Source organism: Protopterus annectens, chromosome 13.part0 (genome assembly GCF_019279795.1).
Source record: "Protopterus annectens isolate FY-2018-M chromosome 13.part0, PAN1.0, whole genome shotgun sequence".
NCBI lineage: Eukaryota > Metazoa > Chordata > Ceratodontiformes > Protopteridae > Protopterus > Protopterus annectens.
In genome coordinates this window covers 1,368,655,368-1,368,678,121 of record NC_056747.1, presented here as the reverse complement: position 1 = coordinate 1,368,678,121, position 22,754 = coordinate 1,368,655,368, and the positions used below count along the sequence as shown (strand labels likewise).

Below are 22,754 nucleotides of genomic sequence, written 5' to 3'. Positions count from 1 at the left end.
CATGGATATATAAAAAAAATACTTTTAAGTGGCTTTTGTTCAGAGGTTCATCAATAAATACTAGGCTAACTGCCCTGAGGGCCATTTTAAGCCTAGCCAGCTACCCAAAGGTAGAATCAAACCATGTATCTTATATGCATAACTTGAAGACCTTCACCATTACGCCAACCCCACACAAATGCAGGTGTGGTCTCTTCCCACTCTGTCTATATAGAGTCTTGTACTATTTAGAAATGTGGGTGCTGCCTTGTAGTGTTTTACCATCTCTTTTGTTTTGGCGGGGGGGGGGGGTGTTCTCCTTTGTTTTGAAGTAGTGCATAAACTATCTGGTCTCAAATGTCTTCCCTCCACTTTCTAATACAATGGACTTCCCTGGTATGTGCATTGCTTCTAGCAGACAGTTTGAGTAGGTCAGTTTGATTACCTCATGAGTGATTACCTCAACCTGCTGTCTGTGGAACACAGCTTCAGCCACTGGGGCCAACCTTGCTGCAATCTGTTTGCCACTCTCTCTAACACCAAATGCAGCAGGCACTTTTGTCCTGAGTCCCCGACTGACTATATTGCACATTTGGCCCACTGGTCTCTCTTGTGTTTATCCTCCTGCTCCTCGCATACAAAAGTCTCTGCAGAAAGCGATGTGGAACAAGGCCACAGTGGTCCTCATTACCCCCTTCTGGCTTCAGTAGATGTGGATTCCCTTCCTGTGGTTTCATCTGATTAACCCTCCATGGGTGCTGGATCTTGATCCAGATCTTCTCTCTCTCCCATCCATGACTCCCCACCTGGACTTTGAAGCTCTTCAGTTGACTGAATGGTGTCTGTAGTTCCTTTGGTCAAGACAGTCCAGGATTTTGTCTCTGTTAATACACATTTTGACTACTTCATAAAAACACTAGACTAGAAAAGTTTACAAGAGCAAGTGGAGGAGTTTCTTTTCTTTTTTTTTTTTAATTTGGGCTTCCAGTAGAACTATAGATATCTTTTCAGCTCCCCTCTCTGCTATCTTCGATTTTTTGGACAGCTTCTTTCATAATGAAGCCAGACATTGCTATTAAAGTCCATTTGGTAGCTATCTCCAGTTATCTTATTGGAGTGGACCAATCCCCTCTCTCTTCATTGAATCTGTCTAAGAAGCACCTTCCTTTTCTGACCTCTGCTCCGGGATTTTGCCCTTCCATGGGATATTGCCATTCCTCTTCAGGCTTTGACAACACCTCCATTTGAACCTGCAGCCATGGTTAAGTTGAAATTTCTTTGCCACCAAAAATAAAGTTTAACAGCAATTACCTGTGCATAGAGAGTTTTGAAACGTCATGCCCTTTCTTGTAAAGCCCCTTACCTTGTTTTCAAGGACAGAGTGACTTTGAGAACAACCCCTCCATTCCCCATAAGGTGGCTTCTGAACCATCAACCATCTGTCATTCTTCCTGTTTTCGTTCCTTGTTTTGCTAATAAGGGAGAGTGCATGCTGCGTTCGTTGTTTTGCTAATAAGGGAGAGTGCATGCTGCGTTCCTTGTTTTGCTAATAAGGGAGAGTGCATGCTGCGTTCCTTGTTTTGCTAATAAGGGAGAGCGCATGCTGCGTTCCTTGTTTTGCTAATAAGGGAGAGCGCATGCTGCGTTCCTTGTTTTGCTAATAAGGGAGAGTGCATGCTGCGTTCCTTGTTTTGCTAATAAGGGAGAGCGCATGCTGCATTCAGGGATAGCGCATGCTGTGTTCCTTGTTTTGCTAATAAGGGAGAGCGCATGCTGCGTTCCTTGTTTTGCTAATAAGGGAGAGCGCATGCTGCGTTCCTTGTTTTGCTAATAAGGGAGAGCGCATGCTGCATTCCTTGTTTTGCTAATAAGGGAGAGCACGTGCTGCATGTTCTAGATCTGCATTGACAACTCAGATTCTGTCTGCATCACACTAAGAATATCGCAAGGATAGACTATTTGTTTGTATTCTTCTCCCTGCCAAAATTGGATAAAGCAGTGCCCAGTGTAACTCTTTCACATTGGTTTATCTGTGTGTATTTTGTATGTTAGGAAAAGGGACCGTCTTTGCCTGGCACTCCTAAAGCTCACTGTACCAGATCATGTGTTGTTTTACCTGCCCTTTTATCCACGGTACCAATCGATGAATTTGTACTGCAGCTACTTGATCTACTAATTATAAGTTCATGTCCCATTACAAGTTGGACTTTCAGAGTCTAGGTCCAGAGCTTCCTTTGGGTCAACCATTCTCCGGAATATCCTTTCAGGAGTCATTCCAAGTTTATGGTAACTGGGAACTCTGTTTCAATTGTTGAGGATGGACAGAAAAACTAGCATTGGATACAACGGTTACTGACTTACCATAAAGGTAGATGTGTGTTGTGTGCCTCAATGCTCCTTGACTTCCTTCCGTACTTCCCACTTCCTTGTTTCTGGAGAGGCTGCACTCATTGGTGGTTTGGTCACGCCCCTTTCAGGTGCTGCACAAGGAGAGGCTGCACTCATTGGTGGTTTGGTCACGCCCCTTTCAGGAGCTGCTTTTGTAGCAGTCCTTTGGTATTGTTTGTAATATATTTCTGTACATGTTTTTGCATGGGAGGGAATTTTATACTTCTTGTTACAGGAAATGAGCGAACTCAGTTGAAGTACTTTTGGTGCAAGCTTGAGGATTATGTCTAAGGGGAGGAGCCAGAGCTTTGTATCCAAAGTACCCTATTGTTAAGGTGAACAGAAGCAGACAACACAAATCTGTTATTACAGTAAGTAAATAACTTGTTTTGGCTAAATGGGTTTGTGAGCTGGACCAAAATTTTGCAAGTTGCTGTGGATTACATAGAACATCAAGGCCATGGATTCAGTTGCTTTTCAGTGCTACTTCAGGACTTGGCCATCTGATGTGTGTGTGTGTGTGTGTGTGTGTGTGTGTGTGTGTGTGTGTATAATTAATATTATATTATATATGGGTCTACTTCTAAATTTCAAATTTCTAAATTCTTATGGTCGAGACCATAAGATTGAAGTTTTGAAACTTCTAACCTTTTCAATGGAGATCGCTGTACGGCTCAGAATGGTAAATTTACAGTTTTCCTCACTGTAGTGCGATCTCGGAGTTGGTGTATTTAATTAGCAGGGGGTGTGGGAGATACAGACTTGCCCCCCTGCAAAAAAAAAAAAAAAAAGATTGTTTTGCTTTTTTCTTATTTACATTTCATAGTTTCTGTACTTCGATCTTGTGTTCTTGAACCTAAGAAATTTAAAGTTTTGAAATTTGCAAGTAGACCCGAGTGTGATTGTGAGTGTCTAGTAATTGTTCAGTACTTTTCCAAGATTGTTCAAAATCTGTGATATATGAACTGGATTTTGGTAACTGGTGCCTGCTTAAATGTGTATATTACTTCACGTCATTTCTGAGATAAAACTGTATTGTAGATTTTGTTCCTTTTGATTAAGTATATAGCTCTAGCAATCATGTTTTAACTAGATTTTTTTACTTCAAATTGCTTTATTTGAGCATCACTTTTCTTTCACAGATGTCCAAGCAGCTGGATATGTTTAAGAGCCACTTGGAAGAGTTTGCCAGTAAACATAAGCAGGAAATCCGCAAGAATCCCCAGTTCCGAGTGCAGTTTCAGGACATGTGTGCCACTATAGGGGTTGACCCTCTAGCCTGTAAGAATCTGGATTAATGTAGCCTTGCATGAAGTGTCCAATAACCTCATTTCATCTGTTTCAGTTTTGTATTTTTTCTGTTATGTCTTTAGTAGAGCTAAGAATAACACAGTAGTAATGTTTACCATCTTCTGTTGTCTTGCCTGAGTAGTTATTAATTATGCAATAATTCCCTAATCGGGTCTGCTGTGCTTACACCATCTTGGATGATATAAAATTTGTCTTTCATCTTTAATTGATCCTTTCAGACAAAATCATAAGCTGGGAATGCTTTGGTGGGTGAAGTCCTTCATGACTGAACACACTACCATGGCAGCTACTAAAGCAATAACCGATGATGTGGTGTGGTATATTGAACATTTACCCATAGTTAGTGTGGTTTAATCACAAAGACAACCGTGGGTAAATCTTCAATATGCCACAACCACGGAGTCTGTTATTGCTATTATACAATGACATTATTTAAGAAAAAAATACTTACTTTTCTTAAATAATGTCTTTGTATAACAGCAGATTACTGTTCTTCCACCGGTTCTGGTATACTGATTCTTCGTTTTGATGTACTGCACATGCTTATGGGACTTGCATTCCCACGTATACCCAGTACATCAATGCTTTGAAACGGAAGAAACGGAGAAAAAGTCTCAGTTGCTCCATTTTCTCTCTCTTAAGTCTAGGCGACCAGACCTTTTTCCATTGCTATATTGTGGGATTTAAACGGGCACGCTGGTTGGGCTGGGCCAATCAGCATGCACGTTTTTGAATAGTAATAGTTAATCATTGTATAATAAACCATTTTTCCTGCCTACCTTTTTATTTGCATCCCATAGAACAGCACATGCTCATATCAGAGCCTCCATTAAACGTGCGCAGGCCTTTGTAGTTGGCAGCCATTCTGCTCACACTTTTATAAATCCTTAAAAAGCACAGTTGTTTAGTACTCTGCTGGTTTTTGCTCACACTTATTCTGTAGGAGAAGTGTCCTCCCCGAACAAGGAGTAAAATTGTGCTAACATTCTAGGGTACTGTGCTTAACCAGTGCATTTTTAATATAATTTTATTAAAAACATAACAGTACTTTGAACACAGCATTCTACATGGTTAAAAAAAAGTTAATTCACAAATAGGCATGAAATATCAAATAACATAACCTGCTATTTTTGTTTCCTTTTAAAGCATAGCTGGCCTTAGGCATAGGCCAACTAGGCAGCCGCCTAGGGTGCTGCTCTACTAGGGGTGCTTTTCCAGTAATTATTTGGTGTAAGTAGACCAGGATAGGGGCAGCAGGTGGTGTGGTGGGGACACCATGGAGTCCTTTTGCCTAGGGCACCAGTTGACCCAAGGCCGCTGCTGTTTTAAAGGAAAAGTGAACAAGTAGCTTTTTCAGATAGAGCGTGTAATTATTCTGACACCTTATGTAGGTCGCAGTGTTGATTCATGCCATGCCTGCTTTGTAACGGCTTACACAGACAAGGGCTAAAGGTGGGTGTGTCTCCATTTGCATAAAATAAATATAAAGCAGTGTTTTCTTTCTTTCTTTTCAAACACCTTTATTGAATTGTCACTTGTGACACAGACAAATTTGCATTCTTATAAAAGTAATCAAACTATATTAACATAAACATTATATACCATGTAACCTAAGCAATATTACATAAGTTTTTCAATTCCTGACATTTTTAAAAGAAGAAACATCTTTAATAAACCCTCACTTACTACATAGACAGTCATACGTTTATATAAATGAAAACAAACCACACAGACACATTCCTAGCCACAAGCATTTTACATCACAAACCATACTGACAAACTCCCAGTTGCAAACATTGTACATCACTTATAATGTACCCAGTCTTTCTCCCTCAAACATTAAATAGCTCATTTAAGTCCTGATGCCTTTTAGACCTCATTCTTTCCTTGTGTGTATTGTTCTCACAATTCTCATTTTTTTCCTGTGTAGTTTTTGCTCCAACCCTTTTATAAAGATCTCCGTTCCAGTTCTTTCATATCTGTTACTATATTCACTACTTCCAGTAAAGTTGGTTTAGATTTTGATTTCCATTTTCTAGTAATTGCTTTCTTGGTAAGCAGAATTATTGGACACAGCAATGCCTTATCATGTCTAGGCAATTCAGACTCTGTATTATAGCTCAGAAAAATCATCCCCCTCGTCAGACCAATCTGCCTGCCCAGCATCTCCAACAGTGCATCCTGCAGGGAATCCTTAAAGTTCGCCAACTCACCACACTCCCAGAAAATATGTTCCCAGTTACCTCTTTCTTCCCCTTCACACCTCCAACATTTACTGTCTACCTGAGGAAAAATTCTATGGACTCTACTCTGGGTATAAAACTATCGTATGTAAACATTTCCAGGCACAAATCCTAAATCTTCTAGATTTTTTTGCATATTTGGGAGACCTACATATATCCTCCCATTGTTTCTTTATGAATTGCTTATCCGTCTTCACAATCCTTTTCTAACCTCCTTTGATCGATTTTTATAGTTATCATGCAATATTTTATATGGTGTACTGATTATTCCTTTTTTAATGGCAGCTTCTGTTTTAGATTGTTAAAAACTCTACCAGTGCTGGTCTTTCATTTAGGACCCCCCTATTTCTTTCTCTTTGCCTGTACTCTGATATCATTCCCTGATAGGGCAGGCAATCTCTAACCTGAAGTCCAAATAAATCTTGGCATCTTCCCATTCTATCATCTTTCCCTGTCTAGTTATTTGCTCCCAATACCTTGGTTCCTTTGCCAGTTATCTTCAATAGGTTCCAGCCCCCTCTTGCCTGTCTGTATCCCTAATTGCAATCATCCCTATCAGCAGAATCTCCTTTCTCCATTCACGTGTTTAGTTCTTAGAATACCTTTTCTACTTTATGGATATAATATTCTGCATGATTGTTCTTCTTAAAGGCCTGCATCCAAAATCCCAGCCTATCCTTGTTTCTTGACCTTCCCCCGTGTTTCATCATCCCTTTCCACTTTGAGTTATAGTTTCTGTTTGTGCTATGTATAAGAGTCTTAACTGTTTAGCTCTGAAATTCCCCTTAAAATTATTAAAATTGGGTCAGCCCAATCTGTCCTGTTCTACTGAAAGAATCAGCTTATCCCACTTGACTCCTAGATAAAGTCCTTCAGCTCTGTATTAATTGCTACCCACAACTTCTTCTCTGGTTGATAAAAATATGTCTGATCTATGTATAAGGCTAAAAGGACTAAAAACATTTTAGTTGCTTGTTACTGTCCATATAACAAAGCTTACATTTTCTCAGTTTTTGTATTACCCTTTGTTTAGTCTCTTCCCACTTATTGTATACCTCAAGGTTGGTAATACAGGAAGATGCTCTTGAGCTTCTCCACATTCAGATCACCGTAGGCAAAATCCAGTACCAGCTGTAGGTCCCCATATGACCCAGGAAACCCATACCATGTATTTAAACTTATTTGAAATGCTCACCATCCAACCCAATACCATATTCATGGGCGACTTTAATTACCCCACTGTTAACTGCGAATCATATACATCACCAAACTTACAGGTTTGCTGCTGATGATGATTATACGTTGCTTTAAGGAAAGCAGTAATGGCCAGTACTTTGGTAATGAACAAGTAAATCAGTCCTGGATTCTGTAAACACTAACTTCCTGGACCAGATTCTCAATACACCAATTAGGGGTGCAAACATACTGGATCTGGTTTTCACTAATATGGGAGAGGGCTCCACACCCCCTACTGTAATGTCTTCTCTGGTAAGGTCAGACCACAAAATAGGTTTCTTTGAAGTAAAAATAAAACCTGGATCTCCAGCTAACCCTGGAATATTCAGAAACTATTCTAAAGCTAACTCCATACTATTAAGTAATAAAAAATGGTCTTTCGGCTTTTTCCAGTTAGGGGACGCCACAGCAGAACTCCGGTCCACTAATGATTGGCAGTAGATTTTTACGTGCTGGCTTGCCGGGCATAATCTGGCAAAATTTCAAATCCCCATAAACACTGCGAACACTGCTACCTACATGGAACTATTTACTGTAACCATATACAAGCACACACTAATAGCTGCATCGAGGCAGCTGTACTCACCAGGAAGACGTACAAAAGTAACTCAAAAAAACAAGCCACCCTGGTGGAATCACAAAATCAATAGGCTGTATAACAGGAGGAGGAAGAAAATCATTGCAGAAATTAGGAGGTGCAGCATCCAGCAGGATAAAAGCACTCTCATCAAACTAAACAAAGATTTCTGAGGACAAGTAAAGTCGACCAAAGCCAACTTTGAGGTGAATTTGGCTTCCCAGGCCAAAGAAAACCAGAAGACAGTCTTTAGCAAAGTCTGCAACCTGAAAGGCAATACATTGTGTGCAGAGCTCATTGTAAACGGAGCCACCTGTACTGGGCCAGAAGATGTAGCAAACCTACTGGCTGATAAATTCAGCTCCAACTTTAACCCTCTCTCCCCCTCAACCTTCCATCAGGAAATACCATCAAATATAACTCCCACTGTTATCACTATGGACTGGCCGTTAATGGTCTGTACTTGGCAACTTGGCCAGGTTTGCTGCCTGGTGCCCATACCATGGAAGCTGCTCATGCAAGGTGTGTCTGGACCTGGCATTTCTGCATGGCACATAGGTTCATAGGTAAGTACTAGGTTGTCTGCCCTTGACCATTTTAAGCCTAGCCATTTTCCCAATCAAAGGCAAGGCATTTTGTAACTTTTGTTGTAATTGCCTTAAGTTCTGATATGTGTCCCCTAAGTACTTAGCTTTAGCTACCCTAAATAAGTTCTGGTGTTTGAGTTTTGTGGTTTCCCACTATAACTTGATGGGACAAGTGATAAAAGATTCAGGTCCAAGAAGTTCCTCAACCCCATGGTTGATAACTGCAACCAACTTGGTCTTTTTACTAAGGGGTCCATTTTCCATTACCTTTGTATTCGGTCAGGGAGGAGAGGGAACACTAGCAACATAACTGCCAGTAGTCTCTGCCTGGTGGTGGAATAATTGCCCCTTGCACATCCTGAATTGTGGTTCTCAGAAGAAGCCAGCACTCAAAATGGCTAGCACTCTGCTGTCCAGGGGTGATAAAAATATATTGTGCATCAGCAGGATGCGTTATGAGTACCAGTAGTCAACCAGCTGTCATTCCCCTGTTGCTTCCACAAACACATTTTGAGGTTTAAGGTGCCGTTGTGTCATAGGGGCCATCTTGCCACTGAGGAAGTCTGGCACAGTGTTAAAATCTTCCATTATAAAGGTCTTGTCCTCTATACAGGCAACAAACATTTCAGTTAAAAGTTGTGGAGAATCCTCATTCTGGCTGTAAATATTTCCAATTGGGTAACAAAGTTTAAATTTCCCACAGTCCATTGCCCTTGCCAACTGTTACACATTCAAGTAAATTCAAGCTTAATGACCTTTTCACTAAAATGCCCACACCTGCTTTTTAAACTGCCACACAAATTGTAAAAACAGACCCCCTTCCAAAACACAAAACGGAGTATACCAAGTAAAGAAGAAGACTGGCAGGAAGGGTCCCAAGGAACACCAAACACAAAATATCAAATAAAAGCAAAACTTTAATGCTAAATAAATCCAGTAAAATCGATGTGAGTGCTTCTGTTAAAACAATGTTAACTTCATCAGACAGGAGTCAATGTGCACAGCCAATGTTTAAATACCTTTTATAATGCCTTCTAAAACAATCTGATTGGACACAGAGAACCAGGTAAAACATGAGTAAAATGAATAGCTGCAGTTAACCCTTTGCTAAACTATTGTGACGCTTCACATTAAAAATGCATATGCTAAAAATTGAATGTTTGTAGAATACTGAATTAACAAACCAAATTGAACTGTTAAAAACTTGATGTCATTGTTTATAATAGTCGAACTTTAAAAATATTACACAATGTAGATACAAGCATTAAACCTTTTCTAATAACGTGCTTGTGCAGGGAGGGTACGTTTGCACTGTTTTCTTCCTTTCCGAGGCTTTTAGTTTTAAGACGGGGTCATTCATGTCCTGTCATTGATGCCAGGCCATTTATCTGCCATCTCAGTTTTTTTAACTCCAATTGGACCCCCCCCCCCTCCCAGGGTAGCTTGTCACCAATGGCAACATAGTGAATAGCCATAAAACTGAAGCTGTGGCTATTGTTGTGTATGTGCCTTGCCAGTGCATTATTCATGTTGTTTTTCCTGATGGTATAGTCATGCTCGTAGATCATTGCCTTGAATTCCTCTCCGTTTTGCCTGCATAAAACTCTGAGCACTGGTCGCATGTCGCCACATAAACAACTGCTTTGGAACAGCAAGTGTACCTCCCTTTTACTGTAAAGACCATGTTAATAGAAAACTTGATACCAGTTTTAAACATGTGACACCGTTTACACGACTCACACTTATACATGCCACACCGGCTTGTTAGTGTGTGTGTGTCCCTTTCTAAGGAGGTCTTTTAAGTTCAGACCTCTTCTGTAGGGTTTATCTCCCAAGGGCGTTATAATATCTCTGTCTTCCATTAAAATGTCCCAGTTTTTAGTAAAAGTTGACTTCAAGTTGTAAGAGTCAGAATTAAAGATGACTGTTAGAGATCTAAGGAAGAGGCTTGTGTTTTCATCTGATCTATTCGTCCAAATGACAGGTGGACTGTGGTCGGGTGTGGACACCAACTATAGGCGTAAAGTGGCCTTTCTGTTCTGTATGACCTCTTCAGTGAGCTTGTTGACCAGTTCAGTTCAGCCAGGCAGGCCCTTCTTACAAACATTGATTTCAAATAACTACACTCAACTGTAAAATCCTCTTCCCCAGAGGTCATGCGGGCAGCTCGGACAAGTTGCCCTTTTACCACTGACCTCTTCTGGTGGTTGGGGTGGGAACTGGTGTAATGCAGAAAAGAATTAGAGTAGGCTTCTTTTCTGTGAATCCTTGTAACATACCTTCCAGTAAGTGTGTGTTTGAACAAGTGTACATCCAAATAGTTCATATGGGTAAAATCAGTTACCCAAATGAACCGCAAAAATGTGGTTGTGGCATTAAGGTACTGTAAAAACTCGTCAAGCTCGGAAGAAGGCCCCTTCCAAATTAAACTTATGTCATCCTGAAACCTGAAGTACAACTTAACACTAGAGTAAAATTGGGATTTAAAAACAACATTCCTCTCCCAGTGTGTCATGACCATGTTCGCAAATGCCCCATCACAACCTGATCCCATGGCCACTCCAGTTGTCTCCAAAAAGTATCTGCCATTGAAAGAGAAGTAATTATTTTTTAAAACTGTTCCAGTAGTTCCAAAATTAAATTAATCTTCTCCTGGTTTACTTTATGTTCTAATAATAAATCGCCAACCCAATCGAGGCCGATGCTGTGTGGAATGACAGTATAGAAATCCTTGACATCTATTGTGACCAATAAATCGCTCTCACTGTACTCAACTCTGTTGACCTACTCTAAAAAGGTCCAGGAATCTTTGCATATCTGATGTTCTTTTTGTAATATTTTCTTGAGCTCGTAGTCTAAATATTGGGCACAGGCCATGGTGATGGAATCCCTACCATCTGCTAAGGGTCTCCTAGGAGGATCTAAAAGACATTTGTGGGTCTTAGGGATTCCAAAAAACACTGGGACCCTTGGGCTGATGATATTCAGGTAATTGTATAGGGAAAGATCTATCCTTCTCTCAAGGAATATGTCGTTTAATTGGCCATAAATATTCTTGTATGCAGTGTTTAATTCATTTAGGGATACCTCTATGTAATTCGCCGTGTCCAAAATAGATGACATTTTTGCTGTGTACATAGAAGCATCCATAATTACCACCCCACCCCCCTTATCAGGTTTAATTACTCTTACATCATGTTCTTGTAGAGTTAACAACCTGTCTCGTTCATTCTGATTCATGTTGCCATAATTACGTGCTTGGCTGTCACGTTCATTCTGATTCGTGTTGACAAAGTTACATGCTTGCCTGTGTTTGTTCTTATTTAAAGAATTTAAATTGTATAGGTCAAGTTCACATAATTTCTCATATATTGCCAATTTAGGGTGTAGAAAGGGGTTGTAGGTGAAACCAATTCTAAAGATGCTGCTGGTGTTGATGTTGGTCTGTGAAATAGTGTCCTGCATTAAACACAAATTCAATTTCCTTAAATACATTTTTAAATCTATGAATGTGTCTACAACATTGAACTTTTCTGCAAGGTACAAAAGTCATTCCCTTTTGAGAGTAAATCGGCCTTGGCCTTCTCAATAGTTAGATCAGAATAATTATACACTGCAAAATCTTTCTGGTTATTATAAACAACTGTACATACATTAGTAGACTGCTCTGAATGATCGTTCACTTCTAAAAGTCCATTAACTGAAAGTTCAGTACTGATGTCTGTAACTGAGGGAAAATCTAAGTCCTGCAGTTCTTGTTTTTCGGTCTGGCTCCTTGAACCCCCGCCTGAGGCTGTTGCCTATTATTATTATAATAGCCTTTGTTTGTTATCCTCTCACTACTCCGTTCCAGATTTTTACTCTTGTAGTTTAAAACTACTTCATCAGACCTTTCGAACCTCAGTTCATTGTTCTTCATTAAATCAAGGGAGAGAGGAGGCAGGTTTCTACCCACCTCTGATGGACTCTTAGATTTCCTATAAGAACCAGGAGGTTTTGGATAGGCAGTACTGTTTGCATAATCACTGACATCCCTATCCAGTTTAGATAATTTTCCAACCTTTAACTTTGCAATATGTTGATCAATACTTGTAAAAATTCTGTAGTGTTCAAATTTCATGCTGTCGTATTCTTTGTCATCATGAATACCTTTATCAAGTATAGCAAGCTCATGAAAGAAAAGGGCTAATTCATTGTTATACTTTATCAAAAGGTCTAATAGTTCTAAGCCACATCTGTCAAACAGTTTAATTAAATCACTGTACAGCCCCGAGTCATGTTGTAGCCCTGTGGGGAAACGCCATACCCTTAAACCTTTGAGAACCACTTTTAATCTTGCGCATTCCCTCAGGGAGGCATTCTCTAGTTGAAGATTTTTACAACGTGAATGCTTAAAATCAAAGTCCATAAGCTTAACTTCTAAAGAAGGAACATTTCGCTCTGTGGGGTTGTTTTGAAAGGATATTCCTGCCTGCAACGAGTCCTGGAGCTGGGGAATAGTATTGGTTAATCCTCAATCCTGACCATTCGGTCCTGTTGCTGTTTGAAAGCTCCTGCTTTCAGTTTGCGCCGTATGAAGCTGGGAAATGCTTCTATTAAGTCCACGATCCTGTCCGTTCATTTCTGCTGGTGTCCGAAAGCTCCTGCCTTCAATTTGTGCTGTGTGAAGCTGGGAAATGCTTCTATTAAGTCCACGATCCTGCTTTTTAAACTGCCACACAAATTGTAAAAACAGTCCACCCTTCCAAAACACAAAACTGAACATGACTGATTAACGGTAACCATTAAGACAACAAACCCGGGCTAGATTGTTGAGCAACTCTTAATGCATGCGAAAGTTTGTTACAGGAGTGACTACTAACTACGGGAGAAATGCTGGCTCCCTACTAGTCTTGTCTTACACAAATGTTTCCCATATGTGAGATGCAGATAGTGTTTCACCACTATTTACCTTATTAACAACATAAGAACACTTGAATGTTGTTCTGAAACGCACCCCTTTTCATTTTCCATATTCTTACTGAACTTTTTCTCCATTGGAGCTGACCACCAGCTGCCCCAACTCCTGTCCTAGCCTCCCCTGGACTAAACCCGACCCTAGTCTGAGGCCGTTATGTAAATCAAGGATGCTGGTACAGCACCATGCTGCTTGCTGGGTAGTGTCCCTGACGACATCCTCGGCGGCTCCATGATCTTTGTCTTGGAGAGGTTCATGCTCATTTCCACACATGCAGAACATCCAGACTGGTCAGCTCAGTGCTCATGCAGCACAAAGCTGGCCAAGCCTGTAGGTTGCCTCCCTTTTCACAGGATGGACAGGCTGATAACCGCTGCTCACCCCCTTCCTCCCCTGTCACTTCAGATATCATTCTTGCTCTCAGGAAGTCTAGCGCTGAGTCTGGAGATGATAAATCATAGTTTTTGTTCTGATATTTGATTTGTAGATTACCTGGATGTTTAAAAGTGGTGTACAGGTTATTTTGACAAAATGGTGACCTAGTGGAATCAAAAGCCTGTCTGTTGTGAATAGCATCTGGTCTAAACTCCTTGAGCAGATGGACATGGTGCCCCAATATAAATAAAGGGTGTCCCTTTAGCAGACGATCTTTCTTGGTGGGTCAAGTAGATGCAATAGTGTACCCTCCTAATAGTAATAAGGTAAGAGAGGGCTAGATTTAGTGCCTTATTTAACTGCTTCACTAGGAAGTCCTACAACTCGCCCCTCCTTAGCCTTTCAGGTAATCTGGAAAGTCCGCAGTTGCATCTTCTCTGCTGGTTCTCTGGATTTTCTTTTGGTCCATAACTTGGTGGTTTTTCATCTATCCTAGTTAAATATATCTTGTGTTCTTCAGTCCATGTGGGAAACCTCTGCCGTGTCCAGTACAGTGATATTTTGGGTGCACTCTGTAATAGTTTGCTGCTGGTGATGATTATACATTGCTTTAAGAAACGCGGTATTGGCCAGTACTTTGGTAATGAACAAAGTAAATAAGTCCTGTTTTGTTTGTAAGAGATGCAGAGCAGATTGATTGATGCCTTAGTCACTCCAGTAGACAGGGTCAGCTGTATGTTTGCCACCTCTCTGTTTTTTCCACATTGTACATTAATCAAACTGTTTGTCTGGTAGTCCGGACAGTATTCTGTTTCAGAAAAACAAACAGGCTATCTGAGTTTAAATTAGCAGATTCACTGTGCCTTTCTTTAAAAAAATATTTCAGACCAGGAGAAGAGCCTGTTCCTCCTCCCACTTAGTGCCTATGACATCACAAAATGAGCAGAAAGAGGGTGAAGAGAGGAGGAAGAGATGGATGGGGTTAGATGAGGTGTGAAGGGTGTGGCCTTGGTCTGGTTTCAGGACACAACAAAACATGGCCACCCTTGTTGGTTGTCACGTGATTTGATTTATTACCTTGTGGGAGTGTTCCAAGCACTGCCAGAACTAAGATGAGCGTATGAGGAAGATTGAAATTAAAGTTCTGTTTGATACGGGGAGTTTACATTATGCTAAAGGGCTTTAGAGTAATTAATTTACTAATCATTCATGGAGCTCCAGCAAGGAACTTCTTTACAACATGGTTATTTATCTTTGCCCTAACCCTGCTAGTGCATTTCTTTAGTATTTGTTTGTTCAGCAGTAACCATGGTGATTGAAGAGTACAGCATGCGCTTGATAAATATGGGAAAACACTACCACTTAACTGGACACAAATGTGCAAAAAAGCTTCAGGTTTATCCTCAAAACGCATCTGAAGCAAAACTTGTCCTGTAGTTACGAAGTAACCTGACCTGTCATTCAGTCTGTAGTTACTCACTTGCTTTATCATTCCCTCATTATGGCATTACACGTTCTTTAAAGATAACATCATTTGTATGTTTGTCTTCATTTCTGTTCCTGTCCTGACCCTGAACCCTCTGCACCGCCCTCATTTATACAGACCCATCTGCTGGTTAAACTCAGTTCTACTGAACCATCTTTAATTTGGAAAAACTAGAATATTTTTTCACAGAGAGAGTAGTGCACAGTTCAGTGGATATTGCTAGAAGAGAGGAAGTAAAAATGTCATAACAGGAGGCGATGTTTGTACAGTACAATATTTACAACATTTCAAAGCTACATTGAGGCTTTATGCTCTGAACTCAAAATATCACGATTAACCAGCTGTTAACGGTACAGTAGTTGCATTATTAAGAAGCTTTTTACTACCTTTTAGTAGAGGAAGTTGGTAAGAAATGTTGTGGGATGAGGCGAATGTCATTTCTCTCAAAGCAAAGTTAATACAGTAGTTAAATTACATTACAGCTGCTGTTAACATTTTCCAGTTGAATAAGATTAAGGAGTCATTTTCTCACAAGAGAACAGGAGAGGGGAAGTTAAAAAAAAATGAGTTAAGTTTATCAGACAGTTAAAAAAAAAAACCTTTGTTCTTTTTTTGGCATAAGGTAATAGACTTTAATGTGTTACTGATGGTGCATGGTAGGAGGTATGAACGGTATAGAGAAAAATAATGCATGTGTTTTGTTGTGTTGGAAATGGCAGCAGGCACATTCTTAAATGAGAATTTTTATTATTAGGTAATTGGGACCTGAATTTTGGGTATCATTTGCTTTCCTTCAGCTTTATAGGGATAGATTCCTAGAGTGGGAATACGCTAGCTGGTGCAGTGAAGCCTGTAAAGGAAGACTGGATGTTGTCCGTGACCCTAAGTTATAGTCAGACAAATGTCCGTAGACTCTGCTTACAGATGCTGAGACTGAGTGTCGATTGAGTAATTCGTAGATTAGAGAGATTAACAGTAATTTGGATCTGTGTTGGATCAAGAACCAAGTGAACTTTCATCAGAAGAGAAAAGGCGTCTCCTTTGGGGCAAGAATGATGAACCAGCAAATGTGGTTACTGGTAGTTTGGAGGGGTACCAGGTTCTTTTTGGAGTCGGCTAAGAATACAGAAAGCCCATATGCAAGTTGGGCAAGGATGACACCTTTCCCCATTGCTTTTCTACCTGCTGGAGATGAAAGGGTTTTTCTTTGCCCAGAAAAGGAGTTGATTTGCTTTGGGTTTAGTAATTTACTTGTGATAATGAAAGTTTAGTTGCTGATACAACCAGATTCCAAGCTACCTGAAATGAATGGTTGTCTCTAGTGTTTTGTGTTTATTGCAGAGTATTTCCTGTCTTGGCGGCATGGGTGAGTTTTGTCCTTGTCCCAACGTTTGTTGCTTGTGTTTGTGTTTAGTTTGATGTTTTGTAACCAGTTGGAGACTTGTCATGTTCTAGCTGTCAGCACACAAAATTATTGGGATATTGGGATGCAAGAGACTACAGTAGCAATTTGTGATGAGGAAAAGTACTGGGAGAACTGAAACAGGTCCATGAGGAATTATTTTATTTAAAGGGGCTGTGGAAGATGGTGGGACCAACTTTAGCATTAAAGCTTCTGCTTTGTAAAAAAAATAAATAAAAAGTCTTCAAACTGGGGTGGGCTTGGATGCTTATTCCTGATAAGGTAAGCAAGTCCATTAGTAATGGGTGACCTGTCATGCCAAAAGGTTTGGTTAACTTACCAGCTAGGATATTATTACTTATTTTGGTCTGTCTTAACTAGGATATCATCACTGAAGCTGTACAATGTCATCATAGTGCTTCGGACTTGACCGAAATCTGTCAGGAGAAGATTTCTTTTTTATGTAGGCATTTAGTTGTGAGTGTACCAATTTATCAAACAATTGTTCTAGAGTAGGTGGAACAGATGTTGGCCTGTAATCATTTGCTGACCCTGGCTTACTGGTTTTTGGGAAGGGCTTTATTATTGCTTTATTCCATAGTACTGGCATGACATCATAGGTTAGGCAGAGATCGCAAGGATGTTTGAATGTCTTAATATTTACAGAGGGCAGTGAGTCGTAGGTGTGCACTGTCTGAGCCTGTAGGGATATTGAAGGATTGGGCAAATACATGTTGTAGTACCTTTTTTTCTTTGTAACCTTAAAATAGAAGGGAGAAGTGAAAAGGGATGGTTCAGGGAAATGTTGGTTGTGGCTAAGATTTGACATGGAATAGAAAGGAATTTTAAGGATTCGTAAAGGAAGGCTGTTGGGATAGAAAGGAATTTTAAGGATTCGTAAAGGAAGTGTGTTGAACTCTATCAGCCATTATTGGATTATTATAGGGTCTGCTTTCTGTCACTTAACTAAGTCCCAGATTTTGTTTCTTATTTTTGGAGGGCTGTTTGTATGGTTGGAGGTGCACATCTTTGTGCCTTCTAGATGCCTTTTAGGTAAGTTTTTAAGTCGATGAATTTCAGTTTGCTTTTTGTTGATATGGATGTTTTTAAATTATTCCAAGTAGAATTTGTAGAGAGCACTATTTTGAAACAAAAGGTTTTGTTTAGCTCATGAAATGGGTGACTCTGGGAAACTGTGTATGTTGTAAATGTGGGAAGATGTCGGTTAATGGTGAAGCTGCTGTCGAGGACTCATCTTTTGTAAGTCTGCATCCACTTTGTATTTGAGAGGTTAATAAGTAGAGCTGTGATGTTTTGGGGGGGATTAAGATTAAACATGTTGAAACTGTGGTCACTGAGTCAGATAGGTTGGTATAAGCAATGCTGGTAATGACGAAGCCTAGAAGCAAGGGATCGTCTGATTTATAGTCTGTCCTTTATTAATTGAATGAGATCATTATCCGTAAGGTACTCTTGTACGATAGTTTGGTGCAAGGTAGTTTATGTCAAAGTCTCTGAATAGGATTATATATTTCAGTAGTTTTTAGGCTTGGGGTATTTCATCATTTGGTGTGTTGAATTTGTCCTCTTACTAGGAAGAGGGGGAGATCGTGCCTAAACAAGTAGGACGGAGTGTAAACTGCCTGTGTAAATGTTAACTGAAAACTGCTTGGGATCCTTTTCACTTTTTGATGTGATTCGTCCAACAAGGGAAGCTTTTAACAAAAAGAAAAAAAAACATAATCTGTTTTCCTCCCTACTTTTTCTGCCCAGGATGAGCTTTAAATGCGTAAAGAAATCCTGGAATTTGATGCGTTAAGTTGAGAGTGCAGGTGGAAATAAAGGCTTCCAGTTGTTCAGATTTATTTTATATTTCAACATAGAGCTATTAAAAAGGTGTCTGAAGTCTTACATTATCAGCAAAGGGGAGCCAGGATTTGTTTTAAGGTGGCTTTATACTAGGATAATATTGACAAGGGCTGCTGGATTTATAAAAACTGTGAAACATTTTGGTTATCTATGGGGCTGAATGTTTTTTTTTGTTTTGTTTTTCTTGTGCTGTATGTGCATTAAAAGAAGAATGAGGATTGGAAATTATGATGGTATGTGGCGGAGATGGAGAGGCATTATTGGTGGGTGAAGTTTTGATAGTTTATCATTGTAAGTACTTGTTATCAGATTGTAATGGTTGTGGATTTTAAGTTGTTTATTGTGTTCAGTGGTGTGGTGATTATAACAAGTCTGATTCTAAAAGTTTTGTTTTCAGTGTAAGTGATTTACTCCGGTGTTAGCCTGCTTTTATAGTTAGGCCTTACACCGGAGTAACTCACTTAAAACAACGACGAGTCTTTTTCAATTTGGCGCAATTTTTAGGTTTTGCTGGAGTAGTGTACTTGCAGAATTAAAGTGATGGAAGATTGTGATACCTTTGTTTAACTGGTTCATTGTAAAATTTGAGTTGAGTGTACTGTAATGGGTTGGGGGGCTTGCCCTTATTTATATTTGTACATATATTACCTAGCTGTAGCTATGATCATGTATTGACAGGTTGTTTGTATACTTGTGCTGTGTGTATATGTTGAGGTTATGTTTTTTGCACAATGCAGATAACTATGTTGTGACTTCGTAAGGGGTTGGGTTATGTCTGTTAGGAGTGTAAGTAGCTACGTATGTACAAATGTAGTAAGGGGCGGGGTCGCTGAGGAATAGAGTGACAGAGGAGTATGATAGGGCCATCCTACTAAATTAGCAGGAGTCAGTCTGCACATGCTCAGTACTGTTAGCACCTGGCTGAATGGTAATGAGGCATGTGGGTCACAGTGTAACTGGTCCAAACACGCAGGCCTTAGTCGAATCGGCTACTAAACCATCCCAGGGAATGGCAGGAGGTAATGGAGTGCTGTATATACCCCCCACTTTAATGGGAGGGGGTGCTGATATCAACAGTTTAGCTTACTACACTGCAGCCACTGCAGTAACAGGTAGAAAAACAACGCTGCATGTAGATTAAAGTGTAGTACATCACAAAATAAGCATAACGGTGTGTGGGAAGTTAGTCTGTCGTGTGTGATAAGCCCTCCACTGTACAGGAGAAAGCAGCCTGAGTGCCCATACCTGGTAGGTTTGCAGGTGACTGTCAGCACTTTTCCTCTTAGATGTGGGGGTGGGGACTGGACACCTGCCCCCCCCCCTGTGATTCCCAAGGTAGGCACTGTGAAAAGGGTGAAAAGAAATAACATGAATGTAAAGGGAAGAGTAAGAGAGCGGATGGAGCCCAGCGAATAAAAAAACAAACAAAAGCAAGAAATCCAGTGTCACCTGTCAGCACTTAGAATAGATGCAACACAAAAGCATAGCATTCGCAGCTGCTGTAGCAACCATTCCCCTCTGCTAAAGTAAAGCAAAAATCAAATGTATAGCTGTGAGAATAGTATGCAGTCTGTTTTCATTACTGTAAAATAATGATGGATCTTGTGACTGCAGTACTTCAGGCCTCTGTCAAAAAGAGTTTTTGTGCCCAGTTGGACTTCCCCAGTAAACAATGCAAATAGTTATATTGTACATGTCATAAAAACAGTTATAGTTCCTGGTTAAAACCTACAACAAAGATTTGCAATGAGTGAATACCTCCAGTACGTAATAAAATCTAAATGTAAGAATATGTGTTGATTGCTCATTGACCTCCGTTGTGTTTACAGGGGAAATCCTGTTTAAATGAAGTAAAATAACGTTACTGTGTGCAAGCACACCAGATTGACCATGTGGTACTAATGTGACAGCTGTACCCTAATGTAAAATACGTTAAAAGATATTGGCCATGTGGTACTAATGTGACAGCTGTACCCTAATGTAAAACACGGTAAAAGATATTGACCATGTGGTACTAATGTGACAGCTGTACCCTAATGTAAAACACGTTAAAAGATCGAACTGTGGCAACACCTCCTGAGTCAGCAGGACTTCATCAGCCTGTGTAGCTCAAGTATTAATAGAACCCAGTTCAGCTGTGGTGGGACAAGTAGGGGCACTGACCCATCCCATGAAATGGGGTGCAATGGTGGGCTAGCCAGAGCTAGTAGTGGAGAACTGTAAATGAAACGCCACATGGCAGAAAGGAGGGGCTACGATCAACAGCACATCTGAGATCACTACAGACAGTGCACTGTAACAGGAAGAGAGGGCAGTAGATCCACCCCCAGTTGAATAAAACATGTGGACTAAAATGTAGAGCACAACAAAATGAACTTAACAGTAGCTAGGAAATTTATCAGTGGTAGGTGTTAAGCACATCATTATGCATGGAGAAATTGATGTAACTCTGCAGTGAAATGTAGTAATTTTTCTCTTAGTTTTTTTTGGGGGGGAGGGTGGTGGACTGGAAACCTGCCCAAATGATTCTCAAGGTAAACCTTGCCTGTTGAGTGAGAATTGTTACACACCTTAGGGAGGGTTTGGCATCACTTTTCCTCTTAGTTGCTTGGGGGCAGGGGACTGAAACATTACCCAAATTATTCCCCTGATGGAAGAGAGCTGCCAGGTAACTTTGTAGTTTAGCAACAGCACTTTTCTCTATAGTTGAGCGGGGGGGGGGACGACGACGACTCTGCAGTCTTACCTGAGTGATTCCCAAGATGAACACTGCCTATTAAGCAGGACATGCCATGTAACTTTGCAGGCAGCAGTAGTACATTTCCCATTAGATGAGTTTGAGGAGGGGTAGCAGGACTGCAAACCTCTCCAACGATTCCTAGCATGAACACTGCCTAATGGATGAGAGCTGCCTACTGGGTGATAGTGGTAGACCAAAGAATGACTGCATAAACTGCTGGTAAAATTCTGCATGTTTTACATCTATGAATGTTGTGCAGGTCCTGGATAAAGTGCTCTGTACTTTACAGGAGCGTATACTTATAATGCAATAATGTATTATCTGCACTCATACCAGTGCATGCAGAATATACATAGAAACATGTAAACCATGCATGGTTTTACCATTATATATGGAGAATATACACAAGTCTGCAGCATGTACAGCAATATGTTCTGTGCATATAGATTATGCATAGGATCAGATAAAGAATGTGTGATCATTCCAATGCATACAGAATATGCAGAGGCTCAATAAAGATACAGAACTGTATCCATGGCCTGCATGATACTTAAAAGTACACACAAAACATGCATTTTCATACTAGGGCATGGAGAATATATTTAGATGCATGGATGTGTACACAACTGTAGCAGCAGTCTTTCTGAATCTCTTTGTTGCGTATGTGTGCAACACTCATGGCTACATGTACAGCATGCTTTAATGTATAGACTACCTGTAGGATATGTACAGGTACGTGTACCACCATGCAGAAATAACGATATGCACAGGTATGTACACCACCTTGCAGAAATGAGGATGTGCACAGATCCATGCCCCACCATGCAAAAATAAGGCTATGCATAGGTACATGCCCTGCCATACAGAAATAAAGATGTGCACAGGTATGTGCCCCACCATACAGAAATAATGATGTCTGCAGGTATGTGCCCAGCCATGCAGAAATAAGGATGTGTGCACATATGTGCCCCGCCATGCAGAAATAAGGATGTTTGCAGGTATGTGCCCTGCCATGCAGAAATAAGGATGTGTGCAGGTATGTGCCCCACCATGCAGAAATAAGGCTATGCCCAGGTACGTGCCCCACCATGCAGAAATAAGGCTATGCCCAGGTACATGCCCCACCATGCAGAAATAAGGCTATGCCCAGGTACATGCCCCACCATGCAGAAATAAGGATGTACGCAGGCATGTGCCCCACCATGCAGAAATAAGGATGTGCACAGGTATGTGCCCACCATGCAGAAATAAGGATGTGCACAGGTATGTGCCCACCATGCAGAAATAAGTATGTGCCCAGCTACATCCCCCACCATGCAAAAATAAGGATGTGTGCAGGTATGTGCCCACCATGCAGAAATAAGGATGTGCACAGGTACGTGCCCACCATGCAGAAATAAGGATGTGCCCAGCTACATCCCCCACCATGCAAAAATAAGGATGTGTGCAGGTACGTGCCCACCATGCAGAAATAAGGATGTGCGCAGGTACGTGCCCCACCATGCAGAAGTAAGGCTATGCCTAGGTACGTGCCCCACCATGCAGAAGTAAGGCTATGCCTAGGTACGTGCCCCACCATGCAGAAATAAAGATGTGCGCAGGTA

The 22,754-nt window shown here is 40.6% G+C and overlaps 1 protein-coding gene across 1 annotated transcript in view; it reads left to right on the top strand.

Annotated features, from left to right (window-relative positions):
- SNF8 (SNF8 subunit of ESCRT-II) overlaps positions 1 to 22,754 on the top strand; it is a 362,588-nt gene that overhangs the window by 30,318 nt on the left and 309,516 nt on the right. The window contains exon 3 of the mRNA XM_044055396.1: positions 3,510 to 3,648. Coding sequence (XP_043911331.1) covers positions 3,510 to 3,648 — 139 coding nt within the window. The remainder of the gene's footprint in view (positions 1 to 3,509; positions 3,649 to 22,754) is intronic.